At 39.4% G+C, this 20,372-nt stretch overlaps 2 protein-coding genes across 2 annotated transcripts in view; both read left to right on the top strand.

The window, feature by feature from the left end:
- LOC103505004 (ADAMTS-like protein 4) overlaps positions 1-18,998 on the top strand; it is a 198,539-nt gene extending 179,541 nt beyond the window's left edge. The window contains exons 15-16 of the mRNA XM_026820284.1: positions 18,198-18,362; positions 18,732-18,998. Of these exons, the coding sequence (XP_026676085.1) occupies positions 18,198-18,362; positions 18,732-18,998 (432 nt within the window). The remainder of the gene's footprint in view (positions 1-18,197; positions 18,363-18,731) is intronic.
- LOC103504994 (thrombospondin type-1 domain-containing protein 4-like) lies at positions 902-16,764 on the top strand. Its single transcript, XM_026820369.1, has 5 exons — positions 902-1,006; positions 13,119-13,260; positions 14,040-14,111; positions 14,536-14,731; positions 16,141-16,764. Exons 1-4 carry the CDS (start codon positions 905-907, stop codon positions 14,673-14,675), a joined length of 456 nt encoding a protein of 151 aa, XP_026676170.1. The 5' UTR covers positions 902-904; the 3' UTR covers positions 14,676-14,731; positions 16,141-16,764.
- Positions 18,999-20,372: the final 1,374 nt, after the last annotated feature.

The following is a 20,372-nucleotide window of genomic DNA, read 5'->3' as shown; positions in this document are numbered from 1 at the left end:
AATATGGGTCTTCCGACTGATCGCGGTCCTGCCATAATTCCTATTCCTACGTAATAATATATGTTTCAGTGTTCAGAAGAGTGCGGTACGGGCCTACAAACCCGCCAGGTCCACTGTACAGCCGGCCCTGATAAGGAACATCTCTGCGATGTACAGGCCCGGCCTGTTACACTCCGGCCCTGCTCTAGTGACAAGGACTGCGGGGGCAAGTGGTTCACCGGGCCCTGGTCTCAGGTGAGAAATAAAGAGGTGCCTGACACAAGAAAATTAAAAGGAATAAACCTCATAAGTAGTTAAATGAACTGTAGACTCTAGAACATGAAAAAGTAGATATTAAGATCATGGTAAAACTGATTAAAAAGAAAGAAAAAAAAAGAGTCGAAGCTACATTAGGTAGGTACATTACATTGCGAGCCTTCAAAAGTCCGAGTGAGGCAGAAAAATCAAATTGGACAAAGCGTTCGGGATTTATAATGAAACAATACAGAAAAGCTCCAGTTAAAAATATTAGAAATTTGGAATTCACTTCGTCCTTTCATGGCCGGACAAAAATCTGAGTTTGAACTTGGTTTAGATTGAACTCTTGACTTGGATTAAGAAATCTGATTGGCTAAAAAGTTTGAAATCAACCAATCAGATTCCTTAATCCAAGACTTGAAATTGAGAAACTCTGATCGTTGTCCTGGCCATCAATCATGTTATTCTTCCAGTGTTCAGAGCCATGCGGTCACGGCAAGCAGTCCCGTCAAGCCGTATGCGTCAGGAGAGTTCGTAACGAATACGTCATGGCTGCTGACTCATATTGTGTGACGTCAGAGCGACCACTGACTCAACAATCCTGTATGCTGACTCAGTGTCCTCGCTGGTATGCGGGAGAGTGGTCACCGGTAAGTATTGTGTATTCATGGCTGCTGACTCATATTGTGTGACGTCAGAGCGACCACTGACTCAACAATCCTGTATGCTGACTCAGTGTCCTCGCTGGTATGCAGGAGAGTGGTCACCGGTAAGTATTGTGTGACGTCAGAGAGACCCCTGACTCAACAATCCTGTATGCTGACTCAGTGTCCTCACTGGAGAGTGGTCACCGGTAAGTATTGTGTATTGTGTGACGTCAGAGCGACCGCTGACTAAATATGAGCATAATACACAGGAATGTATCATAATATATCTGAATAAAAACCCACCAATTGTAAGCACTAGATCGTGGGTTCGATTCCTGCACGGGGCGGATTTTATCCTAAACAGATAGGGTTCGTTCTCGGAACGGCTGGCTTTTTCCTATCCTATCTTTCTTCTCCCTTCGCTTTTGGGACGATTGGAAAAAAGAAAGAGCTAACGAAGGGACAAGTACTCTGACTGTTATAGTTCCCTCTGTAAATAGCTCATAGCTACCCTCTTCTATTATTATAATAAATAATTTTATGAATAATATTTTATGTAAATAGACATTTGATGCTCTAAGTTAAATGAACCAATCTACAGTTAGTTTTACAATACATTACCTATACGTTAAACATTACAGTCTGATTATTCTTTATACAAACAAACTTTCACATTTCCTTAAAGATAATTCGAGAAAATTTTCCGCTATTCTACAAAATAGGACTCTAATGAGTTTTCAAATCATTATTTTTGTTTGTAAGTCCATAGGAACAAGGTAGATCAATGAATTGTTTAAGAAAGAAAAAGTCCCCCCTTAAAATTTATCTCAAAAAGGATAAACTAAATCATGAACTAGGAATGTTTCAATACTTTATAATTTCTATGAGTAATTCCAAAGGCTTGTCGGATGTTTCCAAGCTAACTTTACTTGGAATAAAATTGTTTTGTGATAATCGTGAAATGTTTAAAAAAATAATTCCAAGCACTTCCAGACACCGAAGCGAATACAATAGCCCGTCCACTATACCTTTTGTTATTACTATCGTAATAATAAAGGAAGGACGGGCTAAAAACCGACATATCTTAAGTAGGTATCTTTTATACAGTCTGAAATACTCGTAGATATGACTTCATTTTACGGGAGTTCAAAATTGCACAGGTTTGTAATTTGCAAAAAAATTGTGAAGACAGAGGTGGCTTGTAAGTTAGGGATGATTCTGAGACACCTATTTTAAAGGTCAAATAACTCATCTGTTTAGGACAAAGTCCGCCCCGGGCGCGAATCGAAACCGCGACCTAGCGCTTACAAAGTAGAATTGGTAGGTACGCTAAACCTAAAAGCTAACGGGGAATGAATCAATTATTTTACTAAGTCACTAAATACCTACATACATATGTACCTACCTAACTTCTTAGGCCAGTCCTTCACTGTTTCTATTTTTCCAATTCGCAGACATGGGAGCAAATATCTCCCGAATGGTTTAGACAGTTTTCCAGCGGATGAGGCCTCTAGTTCCAGTACCGGTAATAAACCCAAAACCAAAACCAAGAAGAGGAAATTCATCTGGCGACATTCTGGATATGGCGAGTGTACTCGACCATGTGCAGGAGGTAAGTGATAGAAGTGAACGAATGGATCGAGGTCTAAGTACATTATATTAAAGGTTTTGTAGTTTTTGGTGTAGTTATTAGTAGCTTTATGATATCGTCTGGCTGGGGAACTATAAGCAGGGAGGATACTCGTAAAATTTTTGTAGGCAAAACTAAATGTCAGCCCAAAGCAATCACCCTAGGGCTGATTGAGAGCAGGGCAGTAGGTATTTAGGGAGGAGGGGCGAGGTTCATTTTTCTTCTTTACCGTGGGCAAGACTCCGAAAATCTGGAGCATCCATCCCCATCCCCCTACGTCACTGTTTCGACTCTCGCCACCCCCCCCCCCTCGACAAAATCCTGGATACGGCCCTGATTGACAGGCTGACGAAAGACGCCGACCCCGTCTGAACACGGGAAACAGAAGAAGAAGATGATAAGGAAAGCAAACACAGTCACGAAAATAAAGTGGTACCTACCTATTTCTTTCCTCTTACAGTGTTTTAAAACGCTCGCGAATAACTTTCTAGTGGAACATTTCCAAATGGAAAGAAATGTCATCTACTCCCCCAGGAATTCAATTAACTTTGGATGAGACATGATGGAGCTTTGTTTTTCCCCTCCCCCCCCCAACATTTTTTTTAAAAAAAAAAAAAAAAAAAAAAAAAAAAAAAAAAAAAAAAAACGGGAACCGCTCGGAATGCTTAAAATATGGCATTTTATGACCTTTTCCGAAAAAAAGCTAAAATATGTCTCTGCTAATTAGGTTATAAATATGTAGTAACTTTTTACGTAGGTATAGATAAATGTAGTCTACATAGTTATATCTGTACCTGATATGTTCTCTTCTCTTCCTAGCCACAGGCTAATCGGTTCTTAGAAAACGATTCAGATTTCCCGATCTGCTCTCATTAAGAGAGCTTTTATTTTCCGAAGGTAAATTAGTACCTAGATTCATAAGGTAATGATGAGGACATGATAGTATTACTGACAACATGTAGGTACTCTTACAAAGGTAGGTACCTTAAGCATACAAAGGACTTACATAACAACATAGGTAATAGGTAGGTACATAGAAACTGCACTATTTGTTCAATAGGTTGATCAGTAAACAAGTAAACATTAAAGTGGTTGAAATGTTAAATAGGGAAGTAAAATGAATAATGGCCTATTCCTATATTTCTCAGGTCCGGAGATAGAGAATCGCATAGGTAGGTACCTAATAACCTATGCAAAATTAGACGAATCGTGCAATACCCTTTTACTGGAAAGGAAATTTGTGACGATTGCATAACGACCGCTTGAGCTTTTACTTCAATTAGATTTTATTTTGAACACAACAAATAATAAAAAGAGGGAGCTTTTTTCTGCTCATACACGATGTTTTTTTATTGGAAATTCATTTATATTTATTGCTTCCAATATGTTTTCAACCCTTCTAATCGAGATTTTATGCGAGCGTGTTAGTTGTTCAGGGTGATACTTACCTTGTGTTTTTCTAAGGTCGAGTTTTACCACCGTGGATTGTCTCAGGATTGAGTTCAATCCGAGGTTGACCTAGGTATTAAGTATAGGGAAATGCTGGTTTCTTCTCAATCCCGAGTTGGTAAACCCCAGCTCCCCGGTATAAGTAGATTGCCTCAACAGCAAATTGGTTAGGAGCTCACCTGGTAACCAATCAAGTGGGGGTTCAAATTCAAAAAAGTCAAATTCCCGAGGATTTTGCTCTCATCAAATGATTTATGAATCTCAATATTGAGACAAGCAAGGGTGGGATTGAAAAACAATAAAATTACTTGCCTTTGAGCTTAACCACTGATTCGAAAGCAACAAAGGTTCTCTGGTGTTTGATTGATAAAGCTTTGATGTTATCTTGGTTTTCATTAATCAAGGTTTTATTTTGGCCCTGATCGATGAAAAATCAATTTTTTTGGTCTTGATTTATCAAGGTTTGATTAAATATGACACTAATTTTCTCATCCTTTCTTCTTCTCTCCCAAAATTTAAACTGAATTAGTATAACACGGATTTTACATTACACCGTAACAGGCATAACAAGCCCTAGTCACTCTAATTATAATTAGTACAACACGCATTATCATTCCCATTTATAATTGTTATTTATTTTTAATACCTATAATAATTTATTTAATGTAACATTTATGTCTAGCGACCTATCTGTGGTAGATACCTATTCGAAATTCAGATGTAAACTTTCTTATTTCTTATACCTAGGAAATGTTTCTATAGCCGGATAGAACAGAAAAAATCTTACCTATTGCTTTTTTTTAGCCAGTAGCTCCGACAAAAAAAATTCTAATTCCTATAGGTTTTCTTTAGCTATTAGATCAGGCAGAAAATTCATACCCCCTCACAAACCCCTGTTAGGGCTACGGGCAGTAAAGTAAGCACTTTGTAGTATTTACTCGACATTAATTTGTTTAATCCGCGAGCTAGCATGTATACTAAGATCACAGAACAAGCTTGTAAATAGTGTTCACGAGCCCATTACCTCAGAGCTTTGGGTTTGCCTGGGATTAGCTTAGAGCTCTTGTGTTCACCTATGATTAGGGCTCTTGTTTCACGTAATTATCATCAGTCATTGAGATAGGAACCTATTTTTAACACAAACTCCAAAGAGAAGGTGGGACCTACCTCGTGTGGTATATGTAGGGTAAACTTGGGTAATAATACAGCACGGGTATCTTGGGCACGACATTTGTATGTGTCCAAACATAGTCGAGGAGAAGCTATGTTATCGAGGCAGTGTGGACGGTTCTGTTTCACGTAATTATCATCAGTCATTGAGATAGGAACCTATTTTTAACACAAACTCCAAAGAGAAGGTGGGACCTACCTCGTACTTTCGTTAAAGAGAAATATATGTCTAATTTTCATGTGGTATATGTAGGGTAAACTTGGGTAATAATACAGCACGGGTAACTTGGGCACAACATTTGTATGTGTCCAAACATAGTCGAGGAGAAGCTATGCTATCGAGGCAGTGTGGACGGTTCAGTCGACATCGATCGACGTTGATTAATGTCGATCAAGGGCCGGTCGACTATGTGTGAACACGTCTTATGACGTACATGTAGGATAATCCTGGGTAAAAGCACACCATTCACCTCTGATCAGCTTACCCCCGCTCGTCCCAACTAAACTATTTCCGTATTTCCCCTAGCTACCCTAAACAAAATAAGACTTAATAGACTCATACGTACACATTACCCCTGGCTGTCCTCCTGGGTAAAAGCACACCATTCACCTCTGATCAGCTTACCCCCGCTCGTCCCAACTAAACTATTTCCCCTAGCTACCCTAAACAAAATGGGACTTAATAGACTCATACGTACACATTACCCCTGGCTGTCCTAAAAAAAATCCCATCAACGCAACATACTATTTCCCCTAGCTACCCTAAACAAAATAAGACTTAATAGACTCATACGTACACATTACCCCTTGCTGTCCCAAACAAAAATCCTATATCAACACAACATTCTGCTCTTGTCTATTAGTGTAATTTATAATTTAATTAGTACGATAATTAAATCCATTCCATTTACATCGTACTTAATTCAATGCAACACAATTAACATGTATTTCATGTCAGGAACTTATAAATAAGGCTTAATAGATTCATAGCTTTTAGAACTAGAACATTTTAAACACTATCAACACAACATTCTGCTCTTGTCTATTAGTGTAATTTATAATTTAATTAGTTTGATAATTAAATCCATTCCACTTACATCGTACTTAATTTAATGCAACACAATTAACATCCATTTCATGTCAGGAACTTATAAATAAGGCTTAATAGATTCATAGCTTTTTGAACTAGAACATTTTAAACATAGGTACAAACACAGTGAAGGTAGAACTATACCTTGAGCTAAGAGTACTAAGATAACAAGCTGGGCCCGTCCCTCCGGGAATTTTTTTAGGACAAAATTCACAGTGAAGGTAGAACTATACCTTGAGCTAAGAGTACTAAGATAACAAGCTGGGCCCGTCCCTCCGGGAATTTTTTTAGGACAAAATCCGCCCCGGGCGGGAATCGAAACCGCGACATACCGCTTACAAAGTAGACGTGGTAGGTACGCTAAACCTAAAAGCTAACTACGCTAGTGTTTCGGGATTTTTACCGAAAACGGGGAATGAATCAATTAATTCACTGGGTCACTAAATACCTATGTAGGTACCTACGTACCTAACTTCTTAGGCCAATCCTTCACTGTTTCTATTTTTCCAATTCGCAGACATGGGAGCAAATATCTCCCGAATGGTTTGGACAGTTTCCCAGCGGATGAGGCCTCTAGTTCCAGTACCGGTAATAAACCCAAAACTAAAACCAAGAAGAGGAAATTCATCTGGCGACATTCTGGATATGGCGAGTGTACTCGACCATGTGCAGGAGGTAAGTGATAGAAGTGAACGTATGGATCGAGGTCTACATTATATTAAAGGTTTTGTAGTTTTTGGTGTAGTTATTAGTAGCTTTATAATATCGTCTGGCTGGGGAACTATAAGCAGGGAGGATACTCGTAAATTTTTTGTAGGCAAAACTAAATGTCAGCCCAAAGCGATCACCGTAGGGCTGATTGAGAGTAGGGCCGTATTTAGAGGGACGACCTGGCACTTACAAGGCAGACGAGCTACCCTCCCAGCTAACTAGGCTAGCTGGTTTTCATATTCTAATTATCTAATTAGGTTATAAATATGTAGTAACTTTTTACGTAGATAAATGTAGTCTACATAGTTTTATCTGTACCTGATATGTTCTCTTCCTAGCCACTGGCTAATCGGTTCTTAGAAAACGATTCAGATTTTTTAATTATGGTTATTTGGGTGTTCTTCCACCCAAACTTTTACAACATCTCTAACCGTTTAGTGAGTACGGCTGAAAACCGCCAAAAAAACGGTCGAAAACTGTAAAAAAGCGATCAAAATACTGCCAACCGCAGCATCTATCTCAACCAAACGCTTCCTTCCTTTTGAATTGCTTCCTTTGTCACATTTGTGAACTACACACCAAATTTCAAGTCTCTAGCTCATACCGTTTCCGAGATATTATTAAATTACACCGAAAACCGCCAAAAAGCTGTGAAAATACCGCTAAGCGTTGCACCGATCATAACCAAAAGTTTCGTGTCGTATCCTTGTCACATTTGACAGCTGCATACCAAATTTCAAGTCCTAGCTCTTACCGTTCTCGAGATATTTTGTTTACAGACAGACACACACACGGACCAATGGCTGAAACTTTGGATTTAGGCTCTAGGGACCTCAAAACGTGTTTTGGCACTAAAAACTGACCATCGAGAATTTGACGCGATTACATTACTTTTCTTCCTATACCTAGGATAATGAAAGTAAAAAGAGAAGAAATCTTGAATGTCAAAACTTTTTCACGAGCTCTTACCTCCTCCCACACACGGACCAATGGCTGAAACTTTGGATTTAGGCTCTAGGGACCTCAAAACGTGTTTTGGCACTAAAAACTGACCATCGAGAATTAGACCCGATTACATTACTTTCCTTCCGATAGGATAAGGAAAGTAAAAAGAGAAGAAACCTTGAATGTCAAAACTTTTTCACGAGCTCTTACCTTCTCTAATGATGAGGACATGATAGTATTACTGACAACATGTAGGTACTCTTACAAAGGTAGGTACCTTAAGCATACAAAGGACTTACATAATAGGTACTACCTCCTCCACTCATGTTCCTAATTTTTAATGCATCAAAAAAGTTCAAGAGAAATTTGCTAAAATGTTACAAAAGATCCCTCCGTCAGACTTTTACATCAGAAAGCTATTTTCTAACTTCACCCCCCTCTCCGCCATCAAACATTGTTTTACAAAATGGAAATTGGAAACGATACCTAATTTCTTGATTATTGAGTTAGGTTGTACTTAGTATAATATGCCTGCAGTCACCCCCCTCTCCGCCATCAAACATTGTTTTACAAAATGGAAATTGGAAACGATACCTAATTTCTTGATTATTGAGTTAGGTTGTACCTACTTAGTATAATATGCCTGCAGATATATAGATATTTAGGTAAGTGGTAAGGTTAGGTATTTTGATATCTAACATACGAACTCGTAGGTATCTCATTCAAGCTTTTAGTACACTTACACACATTTTCCCCAGAGATTTGAATAAAATAAAGAAATTTAAATACCTACCTAGCAGACATTCAAAGAGATATTCGAGTCGTTTGCTCGCTAACGTAAAAAATAAATAGGTAATAATAAATAAACAAACAAACAAGCATAAATATTTCTTTTCTTTTTCTCCTCCTCCTCTCCTTCTCTTCCCACTTCTTCTATTTTTCTCCTTCTGCGCCTCCTCCTCCTTATCCTTCATCCTCTTCTTCTTCTTCTTCTTCTTCTTCTTCTTCTTCTTCTTCTTCTTCTTCTTCTTCTTCTTCTTCTTCTTCTTGATTTCCCAACTAACACGATACTTTTAAACGTTTTTTTACAAAATGGAAATTGGAAACGATACCTAATTTCTTGATTATTGAGTTAGGTTGTACTTAGTATAATATGCCTGCAGATAGATATCTAGGTAAGTGGTAAGGTTAGGTATTTTGATATCTAACATACGAACTCGTAGGTAGGTATCTCATTCAAGCTTTTAGTAGGTACACTTACACACATTTCCCCCAGAGATTTGAATAAAATAAAGACATTTAAATAGGTACCTACCTAGCAGACATTTAAAGAGATATTCGAGTCGTTTGCTCGCTAACGTAAAAAATAAATATAGGTAATAATAAATAAACAAACAAACAAGCATAAATATTTTTTTCTTCTTCTTCTTCTCCTCCTCCTCTCCTTCTCTTCCCACTTCTTCTATTTTTACTTTCTATTTTTCCTTCTGCACCTCCTCCTCCTTATCCTTCATTCTCTTTTTCTTCTTCATTTCCCAACTAGCACGATACTTTTAAACGTCAATAAGAACCTATTTTAATCTACATCTGATACAACTTGATTCCAGGAGTTCAGAACCCGATCTTCACCTGTGTACGAGAGAATAATCTACAGCCTGTATTGGAAAAGCGATGCACCCCACAGGAAAAGCCAGCGCTGAGGCCCGTCCGATGTAACACAAAACCTTGCATGCCCCAGTAAGTTGGACGAAACATTTCAAATTTTCATTCAAGCTTTTAGTACACTTACACACATTTTCCCCAGAGATTTGAATAAAATAAAGAAATTTAAATACCTACCTAGCAGACATTCGAAGAGATATTCGAGTCGTTTGCTCGCTAACGTAAAAAATAAATAATAATAAATAAACAAACAAGCATAAATACCTATTTTTTTTTCTTCTTTTCCTCCATCTCCTCTCCTTCTCTTCCCACTTCTTCTATTTTCCTCCTTCTGCGCCTCCTCCTCCTTCTCCTTATCCTTCATCCTTTTTTTCTTCTAATTCATTTCCCAACTAGCACGTACGATACTTTTAAACGTCAATAAGAACTTATTTTAATCTAGATCTGATACAACTTGATTCCAGGAGTTCAGAACCCGATCTTCACCTGTGTACGAGAGAATAATCTACAGCCTGTATTGGAAAAGCGATGCACCCCACAGGAAAAGCCAGCGCTGAGGCCCATCCGATGTAACACAAAACCTTGCATGCCCCAGTAAGTTGGACAAAACATTTTAAATTCCAGTGCAAATTTCACTCACTAGAGTTCAGTAGTTCCTGAGATATGGGCTTGGTACCTGGGGAAAGACACGCATTTTGAGTCTGGTAGCCAAAGTGTTAAGGTAGGATCACACGATATGGCAAAGCGACATTTAGATAATGGCATGGTACATAGCAGCCTTTTCTATGGTGCATAGCGAAAATGTGACTCCGAAATCGAAACGATATGGCAAAGCGACATATAGATAATGGCATGGTACATAGCAGCCTTTTCTATGGTGCATAGCGAAAATGTGACTCCGAAATCGAGGGGAGAAAGAGTACAGGATAGGACAAAGCCAGCCGTTCCGAGAACGAAACTTATCCATTCAGAATGACATCCGCCCCGAGCGGGAATCGAACCCGCGGCCTAGCGTTTACAAGGCAGACGCGCTACCCTCCCAGCTAACTAGGCTGGAGAATACGTCCTTGTCCCTTCACTCATTCAATAAAAGTGTGTCAATGAAATTATCCTCTCTCCTGTCTTTGTTGTATCTTATTAAACTGAAAGGAATTTCTTATTACATTTCCCCTCCCCCGAGCGGGAATCGAACCCGCGGCCTAGCGTTTACAAGGCAGACGCGCTACCCTCCCAGCTAACTAGGCTGGAGAATACGTCCTTGTTCTCCTTGCCCCTTTACTCATTCAATAAAAGTGTGTCAATGAAATTATCCTCTCTCCTGTCTTTGTTGTATCTTATTAAACCAAAAGGCATTTCTCATTACATTTCCCCTCTATTTTTCCAGATGGGCTATTGGGGAGTGGGAAGCCTGTTCTGCAGACTGTGGTCCCGGGTTCCAAACCCGCACCGTGGTATGTCAGCAAGAAATCACTCCGACCCTGATCATCACCATGTCCCCCAGTGCTTGTACTAGCCCTGGTGTAGATCAGATAGCTACGAGGCAGCCCTGCTACCGGCCCTGTGAGCCCAATGTGACGGCATACTGGAGTATGGGTGAATGGGGACCTGTGAGTATTCCAGTTGGATTTGATTGTGATCTTGTGATCATATCCGAGCCTGATTTTTTTTTTACTTTCTATTACTACAGTATAGCGGAGCTATACTAGTTCTTCTTAGTTTCGTAAAGAGTTTTTTTTTGAGAGAGAGAGAGAGAGAGAGAGAGAGAGAGAGAGAGAGATCTGGCTGGCTAAGAGCCTTTAAAAGAGAGAGAGAGAGAGAAAGAGAGAGAGAGAGAGAGAGAGAGAGAGAGAGAGAGAGAGAGAGAGAGAAAGAGAGAGAGGTTTGATAGTAGTAACTGCAACAAGGAAGGTCTTGTCATCCCAATATCGGAGAGAGAAGCAGGTCAGGAGAGAGATAAGAGAAAGCCGCCCGTTCCGAGAACGAACAATATTATGTTGCCAAAACCAACCAACATAATTGAATGAGGAGGAGGAGAAGAAGAATGAATCGGAAGGTCAAATAAGAAAATATAAAAAAAGGAAAAGGGAAAACGAAGGAAAAGAAGACGGATAAATAAAAGGTGATAAGGACAATTGAAGAAGAAGGTGATGAGGAGAAGAGGAAAAACGATACAAGTTCTGAAAAGAGAAAAAGGTGCTGAGGACAAGAAAATGGGAGAAGAGGATGGAAGAGAAATAGATGATGAAGAAGAAGAAGGAGGAGGAGGACAGATAAAAAGTGATAAGAACTAGAAGATGGGAGAAATGTAGGAAAAGAAGAAGGATTGAACTTTCTAGTGGAACATTTCCAAATGGAAAGAAATGTCATCTACTCCCCCAGGAATTCAATTAACTTTGGATGAGACATGATGGAGCCAAGTGAGGGGGAACTTTTGGAACTAATTCTCTACATATCATAAAAAAAAAATCTGGTGTGAACATCACACGACTTTCCTTATCCTACTTAATTATGGTTATTTGGGTGTTCTTCCACCCAAACTTTTACAACATCTCTAACCGTTTAGTGAGTACGGCTGAAAACCGCCAAAAAACGGTCGAAAACTGTAAAAAAGCGATCAAAATACTTATCCTACTTAATTATGGTTATTTGGGTGTTCTTCCACCCAAACTTTTACAACATCTCTAACCGTTTAGTGAGTACGGCTGAAAACCACCAAAAAACGGTCGAAAACTGTAAAAAAGCGATCAAAATACTGCCAACCGCAGCACCTATCTCAACCAAACGCTTCCTTCCTTTTGAATTGCTTCCTTTGTCACATTTGTTAACTACACACCAAATTTCAAGTCTCTAGCTCATACCGTTCCCGAGATATTATTAAATTACACCGAAAACCGCCAAAAAGCTGTGAAAATACCGCTAAGTGTTGCACTGATCATAACCAAAAGTTTCGTGTCGTATCCTTGTCACATTTGACAGCTGCATAGCATACCAAATTTCAAGTCTCTATAGCTCTTACCGTTCTCGAGATATTTTGTTTACAGACAGACACACACACGGACCAATGGCTGAAACTGTGGATTTAGGCTCTAGGGACCTCAAAACGTGTTTTGGCACTAAAAACTGACCATCGAGAATTTGACCCGATTACATTACTTTCCTTCCTATAGGATAAGGAAAGTAAAAACGGCCCCTAACGAGACTTTCAAAAGTTTGATCAGCCTCGAAATCTAACGAGCAATGTTTAGGCGTAGAATTTCATTGCCGAAATTTCGTCGAAAAAGACAGACCGTTCTGTTCATTCTCAGAACGGCTGGCTTTTTCCTATCCTGTCTTCCTTCTCTCTTGGCTTTTGTGATGATAAGACCTTTAACAGTGTGCTTGTATTATTTTTTCTCCGAGTGAATATTTACCTGATGGTGGAACAGTCTCGGCAGAACACTTGGAAACACAGGCAGCAAGGAGCTACGCAGCTCCCGAAGAAAGAGCTAACGAAGGGACAAGTACTCTGACTGTTATAGTTCCCTCTGTAAATAGCTCATAGCTACCCTCTTCAATACTTTGTACCCGCTGTTTTCAGTGTTCGATGCCGTGTGACACCGGGGTACAGAAGAGGGAGGTCCAGTGTTTGGATGGAGAGGAGCAGCCCTCACAAGGATGTACTGAACAAACCAAACCTGTCACTAGACAAGCCTGTAATACACACTCCTGCTCTGCACAGAGTAAGTTCTGAGCACCTTGCTCTCAGGAAAAAAATAGGGATAAAATGTTTTACAAGCCGCTATTTTTCTTCTCGAATTCCAATATTTTTTTTACAATGTTAATGCTTGCTTCCAAGGCAGGAAGTTGAAGTGTGAGGAGTTCATAAGGACATTTAAAGAACACAAAGGATTAAAGGACAGATAGGAGAGCACCTTGCCCTCAGGAAAAAAATAGGGATAAAATGTTTTACAAGCCGCTATTTTTCTTCTCGAATCCCAATATTTTTTTTACAATCTTAATGCTTGCTTCCAAGGCAGGAAGTTGAGGTGTGAAGAGTTCATAGGGACATTTAAAGAACACAAAGGATTAAAGGGCAAATAGGATGTTCTGAGCACCTTGCTCTCAGGAAAAAAATAGGGATAAAATGTTTTACAAGCCGCTATTTTTCTTCTCGAATCCCAATATTTTTTTTTACAATGTTAATGCTTGCTTCCAAGGCAGGAAGTTGAGGTGTGATGGTGTGAAGAGTTCATAGGGACATTTAAAGAACACAAAGGATTAAAGGGCAGATAGGATATTCTTTTATGTTGATATTGCGGAGGTTTTAAGCCAGACAGCCGTGCCCAGTAAGTAACCTAAAATGAGCAACAGCAGCTGGATTATGTGCCTGCGTAAATCAGATCTATTTCACCGTATATGATCTAAGGAGGATTGCGGTCCTATCGACTTGCTAAAACAGCTCTAGTTAGCCCAGAAAAAGCAGGACTAATTTAATCTTAATTTTTTCTATGCTTATCAGGTGATGTGAATTCCGAAAACAACTTGGGCGACCAGGCACCCACTCAAATTGATCTTCATCCCAACACTTTATGTAAGTTGGTATCTGAAGTCAGCAGTCTCTGACTTAAAGCCTGCCGTATATTGAAAGCGTAGTCGCGCGATGTCGATAGAAAATCCGAACCTATAAAAATGATAGAGATTAGACACCTCTCGCACTGGAGTCAATCAAATTAGGTCTCCTAAAGTATGAGTGGTCTGTATCATATATTATTTCCACAGGTTTGGTTTTTCAGTCAGCATGGCACCTAAATCGTGAATTTTAATATGGGTCAAGGAAACCAAATTGTTACAGTACCTAAGTAAATTTGATAAAAAGATGAAAGGTTGGAACAATTTGATGTGGGAAATTTGATACATGAACAATTGAACCAATCTTTTAAATCTGGTAGGTCAAGGATTAAACAATGAGTCGTGAGTTAATCCTAAGATTGTAAGACCTGTTCGATTTGTTCCAGACTCCCCTGACTGTACGGATCAGTTCAAAAACTGTCATCTCGTCGTTCAAGCAAGACTGTGCAAGTTCAAGTACTACCATCAGTCCTGCTGTCAAGCCTGCACAAGTCGAGACCAGTCTAGTCCCATTATAGAAAACTAAATTTCCACTCAGCTTTTTTATTATTTCTTTCTTTCCCCCAATATGTGTTTATAAACCAGATAGGAGATTCTTTTATGTTGATATTGTGGAGGTTTTAAGCCAGACAGCCGTGCCCAGTGAGTAACCTAAAATGAGCAACAGCAGCTGGATTATGTGCCTGCGTAAATCAGATCTATTTCACCGTATATGATCTAAGGAGGATTTCGGCCCTATCGACTTGCTAAAACCGCTCTAGTTAGCCCAGAGAAAGCAGGACTAATTTAATCTTAATTTTATCTATGCTTACAAAATCCTAGATACGGCCCTGATTGAGAGGCTGACGAAAGACGCCGACCCCGTCTGAACACGGGAAACAGAAGAAGAAGATGATAAGGAAAGCAAACACAGTCACGAAAATAAAGTGGTACCTACCTATTTCTTTCCTCTTACAGTGTTTTAAAACGCTCGCGAATAACTTTCTAGTGGAACATTTCCAAATGGAAAGAAATGTCATCTACTCCCCCAGGAATTCAATTAACTTTGGATGAGACATGATGGAGCGAAGTGAGGGGGAACTTTTGGAACTAATTCTCTACATATCATCACTCAAATTGATCTTCATCCCAACACTTTATGTAAGTTGGTATCTGAAGTCAGCAGTCTCTGACTTAAAGCCTGCCGTATATTGAAAACCTATAACCTAATCAAATTAGGTCTCCTAAAGTATGAGAGGTTTGTATCATATTTCCACAGGTTTGGTTTTTCAGCCAGCATCGCACCTAAAATCGTGAATTTTAATATGGGTCAAGGAAACCAAATTGTTACAGTACCTAAATTTGATAAAAAGATGAAAGGTTGGAACAATTTGATTTGGGAAATTTGATACATGAAAGATTAAACCAATCTTGCAAATCTGGTAGGTCAAGGATTAAACAATAAGAATTAATAGTTGGTATCTGAAGTCAGCAGTCTCTGACTTAAAGCCTGCCGTATATTGAAAGCGTAGTCGCGCGATGTCGATAGAAAATCCGAACCTTTAAAAATGATAGAGATTAGACACCTCTCGCACTGGAATCAATAAAATTAGGTCTCCTAAAGTCTGGATCGAGGAAACCAAATTGTTACAGTACCTAAATTTCATAAAAAGATGAAAGGTTGGAACAATTTGATTTGGGAAATTTGATACATGAACAATTGAACCAATCTTTTAAATCTGGTACTTAGGTCAAGGATTAAACAATAAGTTGTGAGTTAATCCTAAGATTGTAAGACCTGTTCGATTTGTTCCAGACTCCCCTGACTGTACGGATCAGTTCAAAAACTGTCATCTCGTCGTTCAAGCAAGACTGTGCAAGTTCAAGTATTACCATCAGTCCTGCTGTCAAGCCTGCACAAGTCGAGACCAGTCTAGTCCCATTATTGAAAACTAAATTTCCACTCAGCCTTTTTATTATTTCTTTCTTTCCCCCAATATGTGTTTATAAACAAGTATTATCTCTCTTTTTTGTCCGAAATAGTCGACCGCCCGTCCATCGACGAGGGGAAACTATGTTGTCGAGGCAGAGTGGACGGTTCAGTCGACATCGGTCGACTATGTGTGGACAAATTTTTACATTTCTTTGTCTTTACACTCTTTTCAGTTTCTTATTCCCATATTTCCTGACTGATGATTTCACAGCATTGTGGATAAAATGCTTTCTTTTTCGTACCATATAGATTTGAAATTTTTTTGAGGGTGGGGAGAAAAGTACGAAGTTCTCTCAATTAAAAAATAAAGGGGGAGAAGGGTTTTTAAGAACGTAAATTATATACACCATGGCCAAGGGAGAATTTTCCGTGTTTTGTACAAATGTGTATGATTTCAATAATGAGTTAGTTTGCTTTAAAATTTCTTCTGTGGGTACCAATGTAGTGGGTAATTGGGTATCACAATGATGCTTAAGTATGCATAAATTACCTATAATGAATCTCAACATGAGAGTAACTGCTTATGTAGTACTTAAGTACCTATGGTGTATTGATTTCTATCTGAACAATCCTAAAACCTATCTTATCTTTGGACTTCAAAAAATCTTTTAATTACGATACACGATACGACTCTCGACGGTACGGAGGTATAAATTGAAGATTCTTTGTAAAATACTGTGATACCCTACCCACAGTGTTGTAATGAAAGCTCCCGTTACCGTATTGGACAATATTATGTATAAAATGTCAATACAGGAAACGAAACAAATGGAATGGAAATGGTAATCCAGACCAGCTGCCCAGAAGAGGCAAAGCATGGCTAGCTCGTGACCTACAATACAATGAACCTCCAAATCTTTCAAGAGTTTTTAACCCTCTGACAAGAAATACATAAAACGACTAAATAATGTACTTCTTCTTTGGGAGTAAAGTAATGGACTCCTATGAGTCTTTGAAGTTTTCTGGTGCCTTGGTGGTACTTAGTTTTGAGATTCCGCCGTACTTAATATCTGAACGTCAATGGTTCAGGTATTAAGTAGGTACCCCGGAGTCTCAAAACTAAGTACCACCAATTCGGTAATGTTGGTTTCTGGTAATTCGGTAATGTTTGAAATATTCCTTGTCGAATTCAGCCAAGTTTCAAGTGAGATAACGTGTTTTTTCGCCAAATTTCCTGTAAGAATGACCCTTGGTAATGGTTCTTACCTTCGATTTTGATTGACTTTGGTCAACTACAGACCAAATAGACCAATAGATGGTCTAGAAATGAACAAAATGGAAATTTTACAAATCTTTATTAATCCCAATATTAATTAATAGAATTGGTGCTAAGATATGCCAATGAGTGTGTCAAAAATTTTCCTTAACACACCCTACACCCTAAACAAATCATTCACCTGTTAATTTGACAAAAATAACCATACAGGCTTTCGACTCCCCATTAGGTAATGATCCAGGACCGTTCTCAGGAGGGTTGTATTCGGTCCCATTTCCCCTTCCCCGGGATCCTCTAAGGGGGGGGGATTGTCTCCGTTTCCGAAGGGAAAATGCAACTTTAGTATTCTTGTTTGTAAAGAATTTTTGACCGGGGCGGGTTTTATCCTGACCGGATAATGTTCGTTCTCGGAACGGCTGGGTCTCTCCTATCCTGTCTTCCTTCTCTCTTCGATTTCGGGACGATAAGACCTTAGCAGTTACAGTTCCCTTTATCAAACCTCTTAAAAAAAAAAAGTTGGTGTCACATAATCCTATCCTGTCTTCCTTCTCGCTTCGATTTCGGGACGATAAGACCTTAGCAGTTACAGTTCCCTTTATCAAACCTCCTAAAAAAAAAAGTTGGTGTCACATAACTACCCCAACCTACCCCAAAATTATTGAAATTTTAATTACCAACTCACTTACTGCTCAGCTTTCATAGATCGCCATTCGCTTCTGTCCAACGCGATGTTCCCCCATTCGTTCTTGTCTATGGATTGGATGATGGATTTTATTCCATCCTCCCATGTCAATATGGGTCTTCCGACTGATCGCGGTCCTGCGATAATTCCTATTCCTATGTAATAATATATGTTTCAGTGTTCAGAAGAGTGCGGTACGGGCCTACAAACCCGCCAGGTCCACTGTACGGCCGGCCCTGATAAGGAACATCTCTGTGATGTACAGGCCCGGCCTGTTACACTCCGGCCCTGCTCTAGTGACAAGGACTGCGGGGGCAAGTGGTTCACCGGGCCCTGGTCTCAGGTGAGAAATAAAGAGGTGCCTGACACAAGAAAATTGAAAATACTAACCCTTTTAGTTACCTAAGTGAACTGAAAAAAGACCATGGTAAAACTAATTTTACCAAAAAGTCGAAAAATACATTACAGGCCTTCAAAAGTCCGAGTGGTTACAAGTTTCATCCAAATCTCGGACAAAACAATAAAGAAAAGGCTCCATTCACTTCGTTCTTTCAATCCGAGTTTAAACTTGGTTTAGATTAAACTCTTGACTTAGACAATGCAACCTGATTGGCTAAAAGTTTAAAATCAACAATCAACCAATGAGTATAATCCAAGAGTCGAAATTGACAAAACTCTCATTGTTGTCCTGGCCATCAATCTATTTTTCCAGTGTTCAGAGCCATGCGGTCACGGCAAGCAGTCCCGTCAAGCCGTATGCGTCAGGAGAGTTCGTAACGAATACGTCATGGCTGCTGACTCATATTGTGTGACGTCAGAGAGACCCCTGACTCAACAATCCTGTATGCTGACTCAGTGTCCTCACTGGTATGCAGGAGAGTGGTCACCGGTAAGTATGGTGTATTGTGTGACGTCAGAGAGACCCCTGACTCAACAATCCTGTATGCTGACTCAGTGTCCTCGCTGGTATGCGGGATAGTGGTGACCGGTAAGTATTATGTATTGTGTGACGTCAGAGAGACCACTGACTCAACAATCCTGTATGCTGACTCAGTGTCCTCGCTGGTATGCGGGATAGTGGTGACCGGTAAGTATTATGTATTGTGTGACGTCAGAGAGACCACTGACTCAACAATCCTGTATGCTGACTCAGTGTCCTCGCTGGTATGCGGGATAGTGGTGACCGGTAAGTATTATGTATTGTGTGACGTCAGAGAGACCACTGACTCAACAATCCTGTATGCTGACTCAGTGTCCTCGCTGGTATGCGGGATAGTGGTGACCGGTAAGTATTATGTATTGTGTGACGTCAGAGAGACCACTGACTCAACAATCCTGTATGCTGACTCAGTGTCCTCGCTGGTATGCGGAAGAGTGGTCACCGGTAAGTATTGTGTGACGTCAGAGCGACCGCTGACTAAATATGAGCATAATACACAGGAATGTATCATATCTGAATCAAAATCCACCAATTGTAAGCACTAGATCGAATCATCAAGATTAAATCATTAGACCAGGGCTTGGTCAAGGTATATTATCTTGGAATCCATTTTTATCCTGAAATAATCCAATTTGGCAATAAGGTGGGTTCAATTCCCACCTGGGGTGTGCCTACTTCATTTTCAACAGATAATTTATTTATTTATTTACACACTAAGCAACAAGGTCATGTGGACCTCAACATATAAGATTTCTTCTCAAAACAACTGGCTTTCTCCTATCCCGTCTTCTTCTCTTTGCTTTTGGGGTGATAGGATTGTTTCCTATAAAATCCTTTGTAAAGTTCCTTCTATCAAACCTCTTGGGGAGAAAAAGCCTTAGCAGGTAAGTACCTATAGGTAAAACACTGTTTTCTTTAATTTACAACAAACAACTTGGGAAACACAGTCTGTATAATAAGAGAAGATACTTGCTTCATGAGTGTTTTAAATATTAATATCTATATCTAAAAAAACAAAGCTAATAATGGGGCTTTTCAGCACTATGCCAAATGTACCTGGGCATAAATGTAGTTTTAAGTGCTGAAATGTGAAAAAAAGTGATCAAAAACTTTCAAAGTTTCTGTGAATGAAAGAAACTGGTAGTTGGTAACATGTCTGGCTGTGGGTTTGATTCCCACCTGGGGTGGATTTTATCCTCATGGAATAATGTTCATTCTCAGAACGGCTGGCTTTTTCCTATCCTGTCTTCCTTCTCTCTTGGCTTTTGTGATGATAAGACCTTAGCAGATACAGAGGGAACCTTTGTCAAACCCCCCTTTTTTAACAGTGTTTTACCTGTGCTTGTATTATTTTTTCTCCAAGTGAAGATTTACCTGATGGTGGAACAGTCTCTCTTGGGGAGAAAAAGCCTT

This window comes from Diaphorina citri, unplaced genomic scaffold (assembly GCF_000475195.1).
Source record: "Diaphorina citri unplaced genomic scaffold, Diaci psyllid genome assembly version 1.1 scaffold8, whole genome shotgun sequence".
Lineage (NCBI taxonomy): Eukaryota > Metazoa > Arthropoda > Insecta > Hemiptera > Psyllidae > Diaphorina > Diaphorina citri.
This window is presented reverse-complemented; position numbering and strand designations above follow the sequence as displayed.